The sequence below is a fragment of the Myotis yumanensis genome, unplaced genomic scaffold, assembly GCF_028538775.1.
Source record: "Myotis yumanensis isolate MYYU_CA2020_CCGP unplaced genomic scaffold, mMyoYum1.0.hap1 SCAF_1, whole genome shotgun sequence".
Classification (NCBI taxonomy): Eukaryota; Metazoa; Chordata; class Mammalia; order Chiroptera; family Vespertilionidae; genus Myotis; species Myotis yumanensis.
The window spans coordinates 141,061,177-141,082,905 of record NW_027223752.1 but is presented as its reverse complement, the minus strand read 5'-3'; the positions used below and the strand labels follow the sequence as shown (position 1 = coordinate 141,082,905).

General features: G+C 38.0%; 1 protein-coding gene across 3 annotated transcripts in view; it reads right to left on the bottom strand.

Moving 5' to 3' along the window:
* STAM (signal transducing adaptor molecule) overlaps positions 1 to 21,729 on the bottom strand; it is a 97,624-nt gene that overhangs the window by 47,626 nt on the left and 28,269 nt on the right. For all 3 annotated transcript variants that reach the window (XM_070432408.1, XM_070432398.1, XM_070432389.1), the window contains exons 3-7: positions 11,907 to 11,982; positions 11,730 to 11,825; positions 7,256 to 7,402; positions 2,210 to 2,300; positions 298 to 490 (exon numbers count right to left, since the gene is read on the bottom strand). In XM_070432408.1, the coding sequence (XP_070288509.1) occupies positions 298 to 490; positions 2,210 to 2,300; positions 7,256 to 7,402; positions 11,730 to 11,825; positions 11,907 to 11,982 (603 nt within the window). The remainder of the gene's footprint in view (positions 1 to 297; positions 491 to 2,209; positions 2,301 to 7,255; positions 7,403 to 11,729; positions 11,826 to 11,906; positions 11,983 to 21,729) is intronic.

The following is a 21,729-nucleotide window of genomic DNA, read 5'->3' as shown; positions in this document are numbered from 1 at the left end:
TTTTTCTAAAATCTTAACTTTTTTACTAATTTAACAATCTATATTATTAGATGGAACCAAAAATGAATAGATTAAACTAAGCCTTCCCCCCAAAAATTAAAACTAGTTAAATAGATAAGAAAAAAATTAAACTTCAAAATAAGAATCCAGCCATTATATCATAAGCAAAGCAACCATCAGACAAAGAAAATAGCTGGATCAGTATTTTTTAATTGCATTTGGTGATAGCATCCAACAGGAGTAATATGAAACACAGAAGTAATATGTTATACATTTTTCACATGAAAGTTCCATCACCTGTCATCAAGAACAGTAATAATTTCTCCAGCTTTAAAAGTAAGTTCATTATCTTCAGCAGCTTCAAAGTCATATATAGCACGAACTTTTCGGCCTTCGTGTTGGTGGTTAGTTAAGAGGTTGGATGTACTTGGATACAAAGTGGAAAGGGTGGTGGACTGCTGTTTTTGTTCCTTCAGGGACAACTCAATGGCTAGAAAATAATGGGTTTAAAAAGACCCAAAATGTTAACATGTCCAATAATCCAAAGAAGTATAAAAATATATCTGAAGGTAAAAAGTATTCTTCTCTCAGTAGCGTAGCTGGAAACTAGGACAATAAAAATCATTTCATCAATTTTATTCATTCATTCACAACTGAAAGTTCAAAAAATAACAAAAAAAATGAACAGCATGATGACTATTTTTTACTGAACAAGACAATTAAAATAATTCTGGGTAATTAAAAGACATAAACTTAGATCCATTTTAAAAATTTTAGTTGCAGATATATTTTCTTTTGTCTTTTCAATGTATTCCTATAGCCTAAGTTCCCGAAATGATAAAATCACTAGGGAAATAGTCTCAAGCCTCACTGGGGACTTACTGATTACTGAGACCCTATATTTTATTGCTCCAAAGATAATTCTTTTATAATCAGTCTAAGGATTGGAATTTAGAAATAACTACAATAAAGTCTCACCTAACAAATTACCCAAAATAGATTTCAAATGTGTCTCCTCTATCTCCATCCTCCTCTCCCCATGTAGGCCATCACTATGGGATTGATTACCTTGGTTTTTCAAATCAACCCAAACCTCTTCTTCCTTTCCACCTCTGTTCTAGATCAATAAAAGACCTAATGAGAAAATAAAACTTTAAAACTATCCTAAGAAAATATAGGAAAATGTCTTTTAGGATGTTAGAGTAGGAAAAGAACAACTTAAGACATAAAAAAGCAAAAATAACAGAAAAGCAAAAATGTTGACTACATCAAAATTTAAAACTTGTTTGATAAAACACACCATTATCAAAGTTAAAGTATAAGCCAAAAATCAAGAAAAGAATAGATACCTACTATAGATAAAACAGGCAAAGGTTAGCATGCAAAATAAAGACTTTCTACATATCATTATGTTTTTTAAAAAGAAACTCAATAAAAAAAGAGAAAGTCAGAATGCAAATAAGCATACAAAAAAGGACTCAACCTCACTGGTAGTAAAAGAAATAAAATTTAAAATAATGGGACATCATTTTGAATCTATCATATTCATAAAACTTAAACAGTGACAAGACCAAATGCTGTCAGAAAAGTTAAAAATAGTAATAGCTTTCATACACTGATGATGGAAAATAAAATAAAACTATTACCAAAACTGAAGAAATGCCTGCCCCATAAGCCAACACTTCACTCTTAGTCACACAAAATACACACACACACACACACACACACACACACACACGGGAACACATACAGGTATATTCAATGCAGCATATTTATTATAGTAAAAATAAAAAACAGAAAACCCAAATGTCCATCAGTAGGAGGATAAATTACAGTATGTATTTATTAGTACACTGGCATATTATACAGCAGTTAAAAAAAGTAAATTTGATTCATGTCTAATCATGAATAGATCTCAAAACGTTGCATGAAAAATACAGTTGCAAACAGATGTATACTATTTACAAAAAATTTTTATTGGACACAAAGTATTTGGTACTGTTTATGGATATTTATGGGTAAATTGTGTAGTAAAAATACTGATCAGTAAGACATACATGATAGTCGCATTGGGAGAGAAGAGGAAGAAGTGATATTGAGGGAAACAAAGTAGATTTCAGCTATTTTTTTTATTTTAAAATATTTCAGGAAAAAAAATATTAAGTAAGCAACCCATCTTTTTGCCACCATCAGGGACTTAAAAACATACCTTTGGCTAAATCTTCTTCTTCTTTTTTGTTAGTCACAGTACCAGGATCCTTGGCTACCAGAGCTGGGCTTGCTTTTGCTTGTTCTGCAGCCTAACACACACAAAAAGGAACACAGTATTTGAGGGTCGATCTCAAATACTCCTACCCCACCTAATCTATAAAGGTGCAAGATCCTCTTGTCAATCTAAAACTTCTGAAGAATAAAGAAATCCAACTGGAGCAGCCTGAAAAGGAGAAGAGTTAGAACTGGAGAAAACAGACTGAGAGCAGCTGGATACTTAGAGCCAACAGCCTAAATAACACTGTTGCAGATTTGTGTAAAGAGGTTAAACTAAAAGCAGACAGTACGCAAACCAAAGGGAAAAAAAAAACTAGAGATTTAAAAATGTTTAGAAAAATAAAACTGGAAAAGGGGTTGAGAGAGGGAGGAAGATGACTATTTTAAAAACAGATAGCTTCAAAAATTTTTAAGTATGTATTTAAGGATTCTATTTTATTGCTTGCTTCCAGATTAAAAGTCAGGATGTTCTCTTTAGGGACCCAGATTTATATATAACAATATAAATGCTCATAAAATTATACTATTTGGTAAAACAAAATACATGTAGTTAATTCTGGGAATATATTGCTGTCCATCTTAAGTATATTTTATAAATAAGGTAGTTTACAAGTAAATTAATACATAAATTGATTCACACTTATGGAATTAGAAGCTTCTAAGCCTCAATGGCTTCTTGGTTTTTCCATGGCAGTGAAGGCAATTCAGACTCCAGCCTATCTTACCAGTCTTATTTTCAACCATTCTATCAGTGACCAGAAACTGCTAGCCTATATACAGATATATTATATGTATATAATATATACACACATATGTACATGTATACATATACTAGAGGCCTGATGCACAAAATTTGTGCAAGAGTAGACCTTCCTTCCCCCGGCTGTTGGCACCGGCTTCCCTCCAGCCCTGCTTCGTCTGGAAGGAAGTCTGGTCTAATGAGCATATTACCCTTTTATTATTATAGATACCCATACTGGTATTTCTACACCTGACACACATTTGCTTTACTTATAATGTCCTCCCCTCTGGCTCTGTTTTCTCCATCCATATTTTTCCCTGTTGAATTGCAACTCATCAGTGGGTAAACAGCTAAAATATCACTTTCTCAGTGAAACATCCCTAAGCCTCTTAATAAAGCATTCCCTCTTCCATGTTCCTCTGATAATACTTTCAAACAAGGTGCTATGACATGGGTAGTTAAGAATGGGTAGTCAGGCAAACACGGGATCAAACTATAAATCCATGCACTTTGTGTCTCAAGTCCCTCATCTACAAAATGAGAATAATAATATCACCTACACACTACAGGATATAAAGAGGATTAAATTAACACATGTAGCTTCTAAAATCAGATAAAATGGGGGCCCTTCAAGGTTTAAACAGAAAGTATAACACTGTCTCCTGGGATTTATAATGTATGTAGGAGAATATATGTCATATGTAAGATGACTATAGCATAAAGGATGCTGAAGTGGGGAGTAGACAAACCCTATACTGTTGCAAGGTTTCTACATTTTACATGAAATAATATAGTATTAACTCAAAACAGATTTTTTAAAGTTACAAATGTATACTGTAATTCCCAGATAAATCAATAAAAAATGGAATTCTAATTTATAAATGATTGTTAAGCAGATGAAAGGCAAAATATTATAGTAACATACAGTTATATATTCTTCACTTAGTATATTTTATAATGTCAAACAAACACACAAGGCACTTATTTTTAGAAAAGCTGATTACAAAAAAGCTTTTTATAGTTCACTGCATAGAACTTTAAGTACCTTCAATTCTGATCCTTCTCTTGTTGCAGTATTTTAATCATTATACAACTGAAAATTGAAAGTCAGAGGTAATCTTTTTCATAACATATAAAAATTTTTCATAATCTGGTCAATTTCACAAAACAAATATGTTGATTTTTTGTGGTCTATGAAGAAATCTCTATTGGTGCAGAAGGAAGTGCAGAACATGCTGCATTAAGCCTGCATTCCTGAACTGCACACTTTTCAAAGTTCCTTTCTATCATTAGGTTCTAAGTGTAGCAATGACCTTGTCTTATTAACTAGCCAAATACAGGAGCAGTTTACCATTACTTTTATCTCTACATCGAAAGTTAGTACTAAAAAAATCACAGCAGCATAAAAATAAGTTAGGTAACTAAAGTATGACTTTTCTTATCATTTTTATTATTTTCTTCTGAACATGGGTAAAAAATAAACTTAAAAATCCTTATATTTTCATAGGCTTTTGTTAAGAATGCTAACAAAAATCTACTCTGACTAAATGTGATGACATACAACAAAGTGATTTCAAAATCTAGAGGGACTTCTACAGTTGATACTAGATGACACTTTTTTAAAAATAATTAGCTTTATTGTTCAAAGTATTACAGATCTTCCCTTTTTTCCCTAGATGACACATTTTCATTAAACATAAAGTTCTTTACAAACAAGGTTTTCAATGATACACTTTTCAGAAAGTAGTATTTAAAAAAACCATTCTATTTCATCTTATTGTACTTTATATGCATTTTATATATTTCCTGTGGCTAAATGATAGCAACTATAATAAAATTAGGTTTCATGTATTTTGTAACATCTAGATGAAAAGAAGAAAAGTAGCTCTTAACTTTAATGTTGCTGATCTATGTCCTGAGTCTTTTGAGCAGGAGAGTAACCTAACTTCTATGCCAATCGATCAATCAATCAAATCCTCTTGCCAGTGTTCACTCCACTTCTTATCCTTCGAAGCCTAGTCTGGACAGACACATCCACTAACTTCTATATCAACGGAAGGCAGAATGGTGTAGTGGAAAGAACACTGGACTGAAAGTCAGGAACCCTGTGTTCTCCTTCCAGCTCTGTCAACTACTCTTGCCCAAGTGTCCCTGGGCAAGTCACTTAATCATTCTGGGTCTCAGTTTCCTCATCTGTAAAATGAGGGGATAAGAGAATCCCTAAAGATGTCCCCACAACTGAGAGTCTAGGTTAACCAAAAAGTGCTATATATCAAACAGATCATTAATTCTTCCTTCTCTTATAGAAACAAGTCCCTTTGTGGACAGATATGCAGTTTTCACTTGCACTGAAAGCTGTATTTGAGAGCAGTGCTTCTCAAACTTCAATGTGTATACAGAATCATCCAGGATCTTAATCAAAGGAAGATAATAAATCCATGGATGCCGAATTTCTAACAACCTGATGATGATGATGGTCAATGAACCAAATTTTGAGTAACAAGCTCTAGAAAAGGTTTTTGAGGCATAGAAATTACAATTCCATTAAGCATCTACACTTTGGTTCTCTACAGAATCTACTTTGATAATTAAACATTGCTTCTATTGTCAAGAAACTTATAAGACTCTTGGATTATTCTGCATAAAGTTATTCTGTAATTATAGATTTAGAAATTATTCTGAGAGTAGTAAAAGCCAGCTGTCAGTCATGAATACTTCTAAAAGATATAATTTATCATTATAAAACTATTCAAAAGCCAAATTTTTTGAAGAAAGAAGTAAAATATCCTCCCTTCCTTACTCTCCTAAGTATATTTCTGTGTTTTTTTTTTACAGTTCAAAAGTACATAGATAAAGTAGAAGTGCCTTGGAGAAAGTCTAGATAAGTCTGGATGAATCAGTTCATGATTCCCTGAAGTGGTCAAAACCCCAAACTTGAATCCTTGACAGCTGAGATTTTCTGCTCATGCTTTTGTACCACTCATTACATTTTACTCCAATCCATACATTTTAAACCCTTTTCATTAGTTGGGCATGCTAAAGGATGGTTACCCAGAATAGAAAAAGAAATACCCTCCCTCCCTCCCTTTTCTTTTCTTCCTCTCCTTCCTTCCTTCCTTCCTTCCTTCCTTCCTTCCTTCCTTCCTTCCTTCCTCTCCTTCCCTTTCCCCTTCCCTTCCCTTCCCCCTTTCCCCTTCCCTTCCCTTCCCTTCCCCCTTCCCTTCCCCCTTCCCTTCCCTTCCCTTCCCCCTTCTCTTCCCCCTTCCCTTCCCTTCCCTTCCCCCTTCCCTTCCCCCTTCCCCCTTCCCTTCCCTTCCCCCTTCCCTTCCCTTCCCCCTTCCCTTCCCTTCCCTTCCCCCTTCCCCCTTCCCTTCCCCCTTCCCCCTTCCCCCTTCCCTTCCCCCTTCCCTTACCTTCCCTTCCCCCTTCCCTTCCCTTCCCTTCCCTTCCCTTCCCTTTCCTTCCTTCCTTCCTTCCTTAATCCTCACTTGAGGATAGGTTTATTGATTTGAGAGAGAGAGAGAAACACTGGTTGCGTCCTGTGGGGACTGCACCCACAACCTAGGTATGTGCCCTGACTGGGAATCGAACCCACAACCTTTTTGGTGTACCAGACAACACTCCAACCAACTGAGCCACCCAGCTGGGCCCCTTTCATTTTTTATATGACATTAATTAGACATCAGTCTCATTACATAATTTTTTAAAAAGGAAAGTTAAGCCTTTTGGTCAGTCATATTTATTAGGAGAAAGGAAAAAGATGAAGCCACTGGTCAGGTTTTATGAAGGGAAGAAATGCTTCATGTGCTTTTCTTCCCATTGACCCCTTTATATCTCCTTCCCACTTTTAATACAGGTATTCATAAATTTCATAATAAAAAAAACCTCTAAACTCATCTTTAAATTTTAAGGATATCCCTATTTTTGATGATAGCATTAAGAACATTTAATAAGACTTACTTGATGTAATAATTTTGTCTATATTAGAACTAAATTTTAAAAAATTTTAATTGCAAATGTTACAGCAAATTCATTTATTAAAAAAGGAGAAACAGTGGGAAAGTAGAAGTTAGAACACATTAATATTCCACGCTATTTTTATGGCACCTCGAAATGCAAGATTATTATTAACAAAAAAATCCTTCAAAGTAATAAAAGCTACTTGGGTTTGGAGGGGTGAAAAGTTCAAATAAATATGGCTACTTCAGAAAAACACCGTAGCACACATACAACTTTACAAAATACCTGAGAGCCAATAGCTGGAAACGTAACTCCTTGTTCTTTAAGGTTCTTAATCATTGCTGATATTAGACTGAGCTGTGGATCATTCTTAAATTCATCTGTCCATTCAACCATAAGGGCCTTTAATTTTTCACACACTTTAGGATGACCCTGGAAGTAGAGAAAATAATTAATAAGATTTTATCTGGAAATAGTCACTGGATAGAGAAATATATCTGGAAATAATCAGTTGATAGAGAATTATCAGTAAGACAAATCTGTTTGAATTGTAAGTCACTTTAAATGGTTTTGCTATTTAATTTTTGTATGGTTAATGTTTTCATTAAAGTTTTTCATACCAAAAATATTACTAAAAGTATACTAATTTCTGGCCAATGATTTAATATAGATATCTTAAATATAAGAATTCTGAAGTGTTATAATTTTCTTTTTAAATCACAAATTACCCCTAGCAAAAAGAAACAAAAAAGAGAGAGAGAGAAAACAAATTACCCCTAACTATAGACAATACATAAAACTACAGTGATTATTAAAAACTTGAGGCCCGATACATGAAATTCGTGCAAGGGTAGGCCTTTGCAGCCACGGATGCCTCGAGGCCCTGGCTGCCTCATGGCCCCGCTCCCCGCCTGCACCCACCCTGGCCTGGTGCTACCCATGTCTGCCACCACACCCCCCGGGCCTCCCTCTTTGGGGCAATCACGGAGCCCCTGATTGATTGCCCCACCAGCCAGTGGCCTGGGCCTCCCTCTTTGGTGCAATTGATCACGCCCCACAGAGGGAGGCCCCGCCCACGCACCACAGCCCGCCAGTTGGTGACCTGGGCCTCCCTCTTTGAGGCGATTGTGGAGCGCCCTCATTGATCACCCTGCTGGCAGGTGGCCTGGGCCTCCCTCTGCAGGGCGATCATGGGGCAATGGCCAGGCCCCCAACTAATCGCATGGCACCGCCTTGACTGGCCTAGCGCCAGCGGGTGTCATAACATGGTCATCTAGATGGTCATTCCACCATTCGGTCAATTTGCTTGTATTATTATAGACTAGAGGCCCGGTGCACGAAATTCATGCAGGGGGGGGCAGGGATGCCCCTCAGTACAGCCTGCACCCTCTCCAATCTGGGACCCCTTGAGGGATGTCCAACTGCCTGTTTAGGCTCGATCCCACCGGGACTGCTGGCTCCCAACCACTCGCCTGCCTGCCTGCCTGATTGCCCCTAACCACTTCTGCCTGCCAGCCTGATCACCCCCTAACAACTCCCCTGCCAGCCTGATCGACGCCTAACTGCTCCCCTGCTGGCCTATTGCCCTTAACTGCCCTCCCCTGCTGGCCTGGTCACCCCTAACTGCCCTCTCCTGCCAGCCTGGTCACCCTAACTACCCTCCCCTGCAGGCCTGGACCCTCCCAACTGCCCTCTCATGTTGGCCTAGTCACCCCCAACTGCCCCCGACTGCCGGCCTAGTTGCCCCCAAATGCCCCCCTACCAGCCTGGTTGCCCCTAACTGCCCACCCCTGCCGACTTGGTCACCCCATGCAGCCTACTGTTCAGTTGTTGGTTGTCCCTCACTAACCCCCACTGCCGGCCTGGTCACCCCACGCAGCCTGTTGTTTGGTCGTCCGTCCAGTTGTTTTGGTCGTGACGGCCCCTGGCTTTTTATATATTAGGATAGCATTATAGTCTCTTTATAAACAACTAGAGGCCTGGTGCACAAAAATTTGTGCACTCGGGGGGGGGGGGGGTCCCTCAGCCCGTCCTGTGCCCTCTCACAGTCTGGGACCCCTCAGGAGATAATGACCTGCTGGCTTAGGCCTGCTCCCAGGTGGCAGAGGGCAGGCCCAATCCCTAGGTGCAGCCCGTGGTCGGGCCCAGAGCAGGGCCGATTGGGGAGTTGGGGCGCAGCTCCGTCATGCACAGAGCAGGGCGGATCGGGAGGTTGCGATGCCACCCTTAGTCACGCTCAGGGTAGGGACGATTGGGGGGTTGGGGCACCGCCCCCTGTCACACTCAAGGCAGGGTCGATGGGGAGGTTATGGCTCTACCCTGTCACACACAGAGCAGGGCCGATCAGGGGGTTGGTGGGCCGAACCCTGTCAAACACAGAGCCACAGGGCAATCAGGGGATTGGGGAGCTCCCCCCTATCAGGCACAGAGCAGGGCTGATCAGGGGGTTGGGGCGCCTTCCCCTGTCACGAACAGAGCAGGGCAGATAGGGATGTTGTGGCCCCGCCCCCTGTCACACACAGAGCCACAGGGCGATCAGGGGATTGGGGAGCTCCCCCCTATCAGGCACAGAGCAGAGCTGATCAGGGGGTTTGGGCGCTGCCCCCTGTCATGCTGATCCCGGTGCCGGAAGCCTTGCTGCTCCGCTGATCCCAGTGCCGGGAGGCATATTACCCTTTTACTATATAGGATAGAGGCCTGGTGCATGGGTAGGGGCCGGCTGGTTTGCCCTGAAGGGTGTCCTGGATCAGGGTGGGGGTCCCCACTGGGGTGCCTGGCCAGTCTGAGTGAGGGGCTGAGGGCTGTTTTCCAGAAGCGGGTGACTGAAGCTCCCAACCGCTCCTTTTTTCTTTTTCTTTTTTTATTCTGGGCTAGCTTTAGCTCTGAGGCCTCGCTGCTGAAAACATCGATACAATGTTGCAGTCAGGCTGGCTGAACCTGGCTGACTGACAGCCGGTTTCTGGGGTTTTGTTTAGCTTCTTATTTGCAACATAGTATATAGTTGCTTAGAATTGCACCTCAGAGGCCGGCAAGTCAGGCGGGGAACGCTGGAGTCCTCCTTCACTGCAGCAAGCAAGCCTCATGTTCGCTTCCAGCTGCCTGGCTGCCGGCCGCCATCTTGGCTAACATTTAATTTGCATATACTCACTGATTAGCCAATGAAAAGGGTAGCGGTCGTACGCTAATTACCATGTTTCTCTTTTATTAGTGTAGATGATACATTTTGATGGATATCAGGACATTATAAGAATGGTTACTGCCCTGGCCAGAAGGCTCAGTTAGACTGCGATCCCATACAGCAATATCTGTGGGTTTGATTCCTGGTCAGGACACATACCTAGATTGCAGGTTTGATCCCCAGTCAGGGCTCATATGCACAAGACAATCAATTGATGTTTTTCTCTCACATTAACGTTTCTTTCTCTTTCTCTCCCCACCCCCACTCCTCTCTCTCTCTAAAAATCAGTAAAAACATATCCACAGGTGAGGATTAAAAGAGGAAAAAAAAAAGAATGGTTATTAATTATTAGAAAATATCTAAATACAACTTACTAAAGCAGAACAGGTAAAATATTTTTATGTAATCATGTTTGAAAAGTACAGAATTTTACATTTCTTATCTCATTTCTGTACTGTTTTCTACAAAAACGTAAAAATACTTATTTTGCCAAAAAAGGCATTTTTGCCTGGCCAGCATGACTCAGTGATTAAGCATTAGCCCATGAACCAAGAGGTCATGGTTAGCTTCCAATCAGGGTACATGGTCAGGGCATAGGCCCAGGTTGTGGGTGCGATCCCCAGTGAGGGGCATGCAGTAGGCAGCCAATCAATGTTTCTCTCTCATCGATGTTTCTCTCTCTCTAAACCTCTCCCTTCCTCTCTATAAAATCAATACAAAAATATATTTTTTAAAAAGGCATTTTCCCTTTTAACACTTAAAAAATTTCTTTGATATAATACATCCCCCATCCCCAACCCCACCCCAAAAAGCCAGAAATAATTACCTTTAGAATACAGATTTTTACTGGGAAAACTCACATATTACTTTGAAACTTACATTTTTTAAAGTCCTTAAATTTCAGGATTTGAATTCTTTATTCTGTACTCATTAAGTAAATATATAGTATTAAAATCCTATAATGGTCAAGCGGTAGCCTTATTCATATAAAGATGAAACTCAACAGTGCTATATTTTGGGAATATTTCTGAACAATTCTACATTGAGAAAATAATTCTGTGGCTACAAAATTATTCTGTGGTTAAAAAACCTGTGCCTAAAAATTGACTGGTATTATTTAATCAGAGAAATGCACATATTTACTTATCAGATGAAAGGAATGATAAAGAGGTTCAATATACTCTAATTTGGCTGGAAAAAAAACAACTCTCGAAATTATATAAATGTGTAGTCCCCTTAGCAAAACATAGTATCTACTTATATATTGGATAGAAAATAGCTTAGAAAGAGTTTTTTGTTTTGTTTTTGTTTTGTTTTTTTAAAAAAGGACAGACTAGTCCTTTGTGATTTAAAACAGCGGTCGACAACCGGTGTTTCGCAGACCACTGGTGGTCTTGAGGTCCGAAAGGTTGGCAACCACTGGTTTAAGGAAACCTTTGGAGCAGTGGTCACCAGTTGGTGGTCCGTGAGGTCCGAAAGGCTGGCAATCACTGATTTAAAATGTGAGGAACTGAACAATAAAATACATTTTTTTTTTAAAAATCACTGTCTTAATTCATTTCTGGGAATAATGCTCCTTACCTTGTTTAATACGTTGCTTACTTCACTAGCAAAATCTCTTGAACATACTTCTAAGTGAAAAATTTTGCCACAGTTTGATACACATGCTCCTAGAAGCTAAAAACATAAATTCCAAAGTTAAAAGGGCTCAATTTCAGCAGGTAATTTTGTGATAGAACCTAAAATCAAATCACTCACAGTCAGAGCTTGCATAGCAACATGAGGATCTTTATGGTTCACCCTCCTCATAATAGACCGAAGACAATCTTTAGGTCTAAAAAATGAGAAATGTAACACTCAATTAGTAGTACATCAGCCCCACCCCCCAACTATCATAGGCAATAGGGCGAATATGGTAAAGAAGTTTAATTTTTATTAATGGCACAACTGAAACATCATAGACAAGTTCCTTTAAATTTTTCAAACAAGATTAACAGACTCTCTTCCTTAGCAATCACAGATGAGGCATTTTAGGCTAATTCTGAGTGAAAAAAGTTTTGAAAATAAAATGATAAGACCAAGACTTTCACTTCTAGTCATGACAGAATAACTGGAACCAGACTTATACTTCTGCTATAAACAATTACAAAGCTAGAAAAACATATGTAAAATATACACTGAGGAAGCTGTTTAGTATGCAAGATCACAGGCAGTGCATAATGATGATCTCTAAGAAGGAAGACAAATTGAATAAGCTAGACTTTTGCCTCAATTTCTGCCTAGAGACATTTTCCAGATAGCAATACAAGCTTCCTGCATTAAAACAGTTTCTGGATCTCAGTAAAGAGAAGGTGATCCCAAGAAGAGAACATTATCTCACTGAGTTGAGAGGACAGAAATCAGAACTCAAAAGGCTGAGGGAGCTAAAATTTGCAAGACAGAGTAGAAGGAACTACTAGTATATGAAGAAAGGGTTCTATATACCAACATAAGGGTCCACTTCAATCTGCTGTGGGAAAATCCAGGCATACAAAGGTTAAAAACTCCACAAGGCTGGGCAAAAAATGTGATCTATGTGTTGAGGAGCCAAACACAAAAGGACAAATGTTGTATGACTCCACTTATATGAAGTACCTAAAACAAGCAAATACAGAGACAGAAAATAGAACAGGAGTCACCAGTGGCTAGGAGGAGGGGGGAATGAAGAGTTCTTATTAATGTAGACAGAGTTTGTTTGGGATTATTAAAAAAGTTTTGGAAATGAATAGTGGTGACAGAAGCACAGTATAGTAAGTGTACTGAATTACACTGAATTGTACACCTAAAAATTGTTAAAATAGTAAATTTCATGTTACTTGTATTTTGCCAAATAAAAGAGGGGGAGGAAGAGAATGAAGTACTGATATATACTACAACATGGATGAACATTATACTAAATGAAGCTGGTCACAAAAAAACAACAACACATATTTTATGATTCAACCACATAGTGTATGATTCCATTTATACAAAATGTCTAGAATAGGTAAGACCATATTGATGGGAAGTAAATTAGTGGTTTATAGGGCTGAGGAGAGATAGGAATGAAAGAAAGTGCTAAGGAATACAGGGTTTATTTTGGGGGTGATATTCTGAAATTAGATAGTAGTGACAGTTGCACAAACATCTGAATATACTAAAAACTAATGAATTGATAGATTTTATGGTTTGTGAAATAAATATGTAAATATAAATACACAAACAAAAGAAAAAACATTATCAAATGATTTGAATTCTAATGAGCCCTAGAAATTTTGACCAGTAAAAATAATTATCCTAGGAAAATTCTTTAAGAATGGAAAAAACAATTACCAAGCATTGTGATAAGAAGGGGAAAAAAACCCTTCTTAACAGAGAAAAATTAGAATGAAAAATAGAAACATCTGTTTCTAAAGATGTTTCATTGTCTGTTGGGAAGTTTTACTTGAAGAGCATGGGATAAGAGGAAAAATATAAATAAAAGAGGTAATGTTTATTGACTACTCATTATGTGTCAAGCATTCAACTATCAACGATCCTAAAGCAACTACTACTGCTCTTCAGTGACTGAAGGTAATACATTTCATTCTGCATATTGCGTAGAATAGTGCCGTCAGTATGGTTGATGCTCAATAAAAAGCTGTTGAAATATCAAGTTATACTCCAAAGCCACTGTAATCAAAACAGCTTGGTACTGGCATAAGAAGAGGCATATAGATCAATGGAACAAAACAGAGAACCCAGAAATCGACCCAAGCCATTATGCTCAATTAATATTTGAAAAAGGAGGCAAGAATATACAATGGAATCAAGATAGGCTCTTCAATAAATGGTGTTGGGAAAACAGGATAGGTACCTGCAAAAAAATGAAACTAGACCATCAACTTACACCATGCACAAAAATAAACTCAAAATGGATAAAAGACTTGAATGTAAGTTGTGAAACCATAAAAATCCTAAAAGAAACCATAGCAACAAAATCTCAGACATCTCTCATAGCAATATGTGTGTGGCTACATCTCCTAGGCCAAAGGAACAAATGAGAAATAAAAATAAACAAATGGGACTACATCAAAATAAAAAGGTTCTGCACAGCAAAAGAAACTATCAACAAAATGAAAAGGAATTCCACTGTATAGGGGGACATATTTGGCAATGATACATCTTAGAAGAGTTTAATTTCCAAAATATATGGAAGAATTCACACAACCTAACAACAACAACAAAAAGACAAACAATCCAATTAAAAAATGGCCAAAGGGCCTAAATAAACACTTCTCCAAAGTGGACATACAGAGGGCCAAGAGACATATGAAAAAATGTTCAAAGTCACTGATCATCAGAGAGATGCAAATTAAAATGACAATGAGGTATCATCTCAAACCTGTCAGAATGGCTACCATTAACAGATCAACAAATGACAAGTGCTGGCGAAGATGTGGAGAAAAGGGAACCCTAGTACACTGCTAGGGGAATGCAGACTGATGCAGCCACTATGGAAAACAGTGTGGAGTTTCCTCAAAAATTTCAAAATAGAACTGCCATTTGACCCAGTGATCCCACTTGTAGGAATTTGTCCTAAGAAACCTGAAACAACAATCAGAAAGAATGCATGCACCTTATGTTCATAGCAGCACAATTTACAATAGCTAAGATCTGAAAACAGCCCAAGTGACCATCAGTAGATGTGGATAAAAAAGCTGTGGTAAATCTACATCACAGAATACTATGAAGCTGTAAAAAGGAATGATCTCTTACTCTTTGAGACAGCATGGAGGGACCTGGAGAGTATTGTGCTAAATGAAATAAGCCAGTCAGAGAAAGACAAGTATCACATGATCTCACTTTTATGTGGACAAAATAGACCCAGAGACACAGAAGCATGGAACAGACTGATGAATCTCAGAGGGAAGGCAGGAGTTAGTGGGTGGGTGGGGAGAGATTAACCAAAAACTTACATGCATATATGCATAACCCATGGACACAGACAATAAGTGTTGTAGTGAAGGCCTTGGAGCTGGGGGCGCGGGTTCAGGATGGAGAGGGCAGAGGCCAATGGGAGAAAAAGGGAGACATCTGCAATACTTTCAACAATAAAGATAAATTTTAAAAAATCTATACTAATAAAAGGGCAATATGCTAATTAGACCAGACATCCTTCCGGACATCCTTCCAAACAAAGCCATGGTGGTGGGGGCCGAGGCAGAGGCAGTTAGGGGTGATCAGGCCAGCAGGGGAGAGCAGTAAGGGGCAATCAGGCAGGCAGGCGAGTGATTAGGAGCCAGTGGTCCCGAATTGGAGAGGGTGTAGGCCGGGGTGAGGGACACCCCCCCCCCCCTCCATGCACGAATTTCGTGCACCAGGCCAGGCCTCTAATAATATATTAAAAAATTAACATACCTATTTGAACCTTAAAAAGTAAAATAATTAAAAAATAAATAAAATAGCCCTGACTGGTTTGGCTCAGTGGATAGAGCGTCAGCCTGCGCACTGAAAGGTCCCAGGTTCGATTCCGGTCAAGGGCATGTACCTTGGTTGCGGGCACATCCCTAGTAGATGTGCAGGAGGCAGCTGATCGATGTTTCTCTCTCATCGATGTTTCTAACTCTCTATCCCTTTCTCTTCCTCTCTGTAAAAAATCAATAAAATGTATTTTAAAAATAAACAAATAAATAAATAAAATAAAAAGCTGTTGAGTTAAATATAGAAAAGACTACTTTTCACTGTTGTACCATAGTACTTAGAATTAAAGTCTCCCTTATACAGCCATTTATTAATTTCTGCATATTTTCCACTGAATTTGCTTTCTATGTGAAAAATGCACATACTTTCGTAAAATTTATTTCTTAGAATTATAATAAGACGATAAGGGAAAGATGAACAATAAGTAGTACTGGGAGGAACACAGCATGTGAGAAAAATGACATGGTAATAAACACAAATGAAGTATTTCCTAAAAATTCATGCTACAATAAAATCTGCATGTGCATTTAAGAGTCTATAACCTACCTTTGTAATGGTAATCAAATCCTCATTTCTCTCAAAAACTTGTCAAAACCTCATTTTGATATTTTAAAACTTTTTGTATGATATATTCTCTCCCTTATCTTGAGATGGGAAAACAAAATAAGAAGTAAAATACAAGCAAACAAAAAAACAAGAAAGGAGAATTCTCTCCCCCAATTTTCCAACCACAAAATAACTGTTTTTCTTCCATGTGATAAACGGAAATAGCATATATCACACTATTGTAAAATGTAATGAAATTGCACCATTCTTAGGGTTTGTTTGAAAACTCAAGATTATAAAGGAAAAACTGCAGTTCATCAACTGTTCTTGATTAGGGGACTATCTATTGGAGAACATACTCTGCCATCTCTCAATTATGCTCAATACAGGCAAATGTTCCTTAATTATTAAAGCAAAATGTTACTTTTAGCACCAGCTAAAGAAGTTAGCTTACATATAGGGCTATGTTGTTTAAAACGTGCATATTCTGAGCAAGGAATCACACTCACAGTGAGACATTCACAGTTTATAGAGAAATGGGGACTGTAATTGTGAGACAGCACATACAAGCTCACTAAATGAATACCAGGGACAAGTTTTTAGGAAAAGTAAAATGAGGGGTTACAAAAGAATACAGTTAAATACAATAAGTTAAACATGCCTATGATGGCAGCGATCCTGAGAAAGAACAAAGTAGGTGGGATCTCAATGCCAGATATCAAGCTGTATTACAAAGCCACTGTTCTCAAAACTGCCTGGTACTGGCACAAGAACAGACATATAGATCAATGGAATAGAATAGAGAGTCCAGAAATTAGCCCGAACCAATATGCTCAATTAATATTTGACAAAGGAGGCAAGAACATTACAATGGAGCCAAGATAGTCTCTTCAATAAATGGTGTTGGGAAAATTGGACAGATATATGCAAGAAAATGAAACTAGACCACCAACTTACAACATACACAAGAATAAACTCAAAATGGATAAAGGACTTAAATGTACACAGGAAACCATAAAAATTCTAGAAGAATCCAAAGGCAACAAAATCTCAGACATATGCAGAAGCAATTTCTTCACTGATACAGCTCCTAGGGCAGTTGAAACTAAAGAGAAAATGAACAAATGGGACTACATCAAAATAAAAAGCTTCTGCACAGCAAAAGAAACCATCAACAAAACAACAAGAAAACCCACTGTGTGGGAAAACATATTTGCCAACGTCATATCTGATAAGGGCCTAATCTCCAAAATTTATAGAGAACTCATACAACTTAACAAAAGAAGATAAACAATCCAATCAAAAAATGGGCAAAGGATCTAAATAGACACCTTTCAAAAGAGGACATTCAGAAAGCCAAGAGACATATGAAAATATGCTCAAAGTCACTAATCATCCGAGAGATGCAAATCAAAACAACAATGAGGTACCATCTCACACCTGTCAGACTGGCTATCATCAACAAATCAACAAACAACAAGTGCCGGAGAGGATGTGGGGAAAAAGGAACACTCGTGCACTGCTGGTGGGAATGCAGACTGGTGCAGTCACTATGGAAGACAGTATGGAGTTTCCTCAAAAAACTGGAAATGGAACTCCCATTTGACCCTGTGATCCCACTTTCTAGGAATATATCCCAAGAAACCAGAAACACCAATCAGAAAGGATATGTGCACCCATATGTTCATAGCAGCACAATTCACCATACTAAGATCTGGAAACAGCCTAAGTCCCATCAGTAGATGAATGGATTAGAAAACTTTGGTACATCTACACGATGGAATACTATGCTGCTGTAAAAAAGAAGGAACTCTGTACCCTTTGCAACAGCATGGATGGAGCTGGAGAGCATCATGCTAAGTGAAATAAGCCAGTCAATGAAGAAAAAATACCACATGATCTCACTCATTCATGGATAATAAAGACCATTACAAACTTTTGAACAATAATAGATACAGAGGCAGAGCTGCCTCAAACTGATTGTCAAACTGCAGTGGGAAGGCCAGGGAGGGTTGGGGGGCAGGAGGGAGGGAGGGTAAGAGATCAACCGAAGGACTTGTATGCATGCATATAAGCATAACTAATGGACATAAGACACTGGGGGGTAAGGGAGGCCAGGGGATTGTCAAGGGGCGGGGGGGCGGGGGGGCGGGTAGAGAAAGGACACATATGTAATACCCTTTGTAATACTTTAGCAATAAAACAAAACAAAACAAAACACAAACATGCATATGATGTAGTTCAAAATATATTGTCAGGGGGTCAAGGAAAACTAAAACTAATTTTGCAATCCTACAATTCTCTTTCAAAGAATAATGAAATTTCAAATCTCTTTGAATAGCTCCGAGTAAATTTCCAAAATTGTTACCACACATTACTTATAAATGTTTACCCCACTTATATCAGTTAATGAATGTGCTCACATAGTAATTAATCAACTATGAAATAGAACTTAAAAGTACAAAAAATATTAGTAATATGTTTCTAAACAGATGCACACCTGGTATTCGGAGGCAGAAAAATTATTTGTAGAGTAAGATGATCTGGCATATAATGCCCCTGGTTCCCCCTAATCAATGTCATTAGTAACCCCATGTCAGTGTGACAACCAAAGCCATCCCTAGTAGAGCAATACCACCAGGCTGAGAACCACTGCCAGACAAAAGCAGCACTGTGATACAGTATAAAAAGAGTTGTAACTTGACAGACCTCATCTATAATAGAGAATTATAATGCTTTCTTATCATTATGTTATTACAATACTAGACTGGTGCCAGGGACTTAGAGATACACTCAATAATGTTAGTTCTAGAAAGCACAAACATATCTTCTTCTATCAAGTTAGTTTTACAACTTTAGCTTCCAAAGCTATTTCAGAGTGAATTAAGTTTTACATTTTCATTTGACATGCTATAAAAAGTGCTTTACCTACAACAACATTCAAGAATATACAGTGGTGAGCAAACATAGATTTACAGTGGTGAGTAGGCAAAACAAAGTTAATATAAAGCAATTGTAATAATTATAACCTGCATGTCTTTTTTCATACAAACAACTTAAGCAAGATTTGGCAAATAATAAGTCAATAAATGTTGAGTATTGGTCTTAAAAAGGCATTTGAAAAAGACTTTGAAAATTAAGGCCTGGAAATTGGGGATATGATTGTAATAAAATATATACTGCAACAGAACTTTTTCTCTCCCTGATACCAGCCCTTCCAACTTGAAGACTTTAATTTTCCCTTAAAAAAACAGGAATATAGTATTCTATCAACCTCCAGTTGAAGGTCAGAAAAAGTCATAGCCCAGGTCCAGGACAGGACATTAGAGACCCAATGAAAAACATTTTTAACAAACTCCTTCCAAAAGACTTTTCACAAAATATTAGTAATGACTACTAGTTTATCCTTCTAATTCTGTTTGACTAAGTCAAAACTTACAACCTAAATTGAGCTCTTAGCCAAGTTAAAAAGAAAAGGTACATTTTCCACCTTCAGTCAACTATATCTTTAAACAAAGACAGTTAAGATACAAAATAGTAGCACAAATTAACCTGGCAGTCAATTACAGAACTTTAATTTTAACTCTGGTATGTTTAACCTATACTTATGCTCACATTTTTTACATATAATATAAACAAATCAATCAAAACTAACAGACAAAGCTATTTTTAGTATGTGAAGACATGTTAAAGAAAACTGCTTACTATCATTCTGAAAGTTCTCTTGATTCTAAACAGAGACTGTTCAGTCCATCATATGACCTCACTGGCTAGGCATTTTTCAGTACTTACTCATACACTGGAACTGTACACTAAAAATCATGTGAATATCTCAGGAAGTTAGAAAAAAATTTTCAGAATGTTTCTAAGGTTTTAAGTCCAGCATATTCAAACACTCCAGGCTTTTAAAAAACCTTATTATCTATATGAGGCAAACAGGAATTACATCTATTAGGTTTCCTGAAATTGATATATTTAAAATAATAATTTTAACTAATAATTATTAAAGTATGTTAAATATTCTACATGCCAGTAATCAAAACTAATGCTAAACTAGAAAATTATTTCTAAATTTTTCAATTTTTACAACCAATGTAATACTAATAGACATTAGAGGAAATACATTTTTAAGACTGATAGGATATATTAAGAAATTACAAATGTAGAATAGTGTATACAATATGCCGACAGTCTACGAATGGGGGAAATATAGTCACATGTGTGTAAAGAAACAATGAAATGATATGAAAGAAACAAAAGTGGTTACCTTAGAGGATTCGGGGGGGGGGGGGAGGATAGGAGTTTGTCAATGTTCATCTTTTAAGTTGTTTTAATTTTTGAGCCATGTGAATATGTTTCTATTTTAAAAGCAAAAAAAGTTCATTTTTATTATATATTTTTAAATCAACTAATACACATGGTGTGTGTGATTTAAAGAACAGAACAGCAAGATTTTTTTTAAGAGAGGAAGAATTAAGAAAAGATTTTCAACATCAGTGAACATTTTCCAAACTACCAGAGCTCCAAAACAGGTTACTATAACAAAAAGAAAGGAGTGGGCAGGGGAGGGGATGGGAGGGGATGGGAGGGGAGGAGAAGGGAGGGGAGGGGAGTGGAGGGGAGGGGAGGGGAGGGGAGGGGAGGGGAGGGGAGAGGAGAGGAGAGGAGGGGAGAGGAGAGGAGAGGAGGGGAGGGGAGAGGAGAGGAGAGGAGGGGAGAGGAGAGGAGAGGAGGAGGGAGGAGAAAAGAGGCCGAAGGATTTTTTAAAAATTATTTCCTTAGGGAAGAAAGACTTAAATCATTGTATTTATGCATTAAATAATTCTATAATATGTTGCTTGATACACATCATTTTTATTTTTAAAAATCTTACTTTACAAGAAATGTTTTTCCAAAAGTCCCCTTTATCATCCCTAAATCAGCCCTCTTAAATAGATCTATACATAATAATAAACATGGTAATTGACTGTACCTTTGCTACGCCTCCCATTGGTTAATCAGCATGATATGCAAATTAACCACCAACAAAGATGGCAGTTAATTTGCATACATAGGCTCCAAGCGGTGGAGCAAAGCCTGACGGCCCAGGGCCAGTGGAGCAGCAAGGCCTGACGTTTCCGGGGCCGGTGGAGCAACGAGGGTTGACGTTTCCGGGGCCAGCTCTGGCCAGAACTCGGCCAGAGCGAAGGCCTGGGCCCCAGGTGCTGGAGGCAAACTGGTGCCAGCAGCCAGGGGAAAGGAAGGCCTATTGCAGGAATCTCTTCGTGCAACAGGCCTCTAGTACATTTTATAAAGTTACAGATTAACACCAAATGGTAATACTTTTTTTAAAAAAATCTAAACTATTGCCTAAAAAAATAAACTTATTAATTGCATTGCAATCTATAACTTCCCTCTACATTAACCTACCCTTTCCTCTCTCACACCAATTACATGTCTTAATCTTCTTTAAAGCACACTAGGTATCTAGGATAACTCACTGACAACCTACAATATTGTTCAATATTCTTATGCTACCATCAGCAACCCATATCTAAACATACAGGGTGTCCCC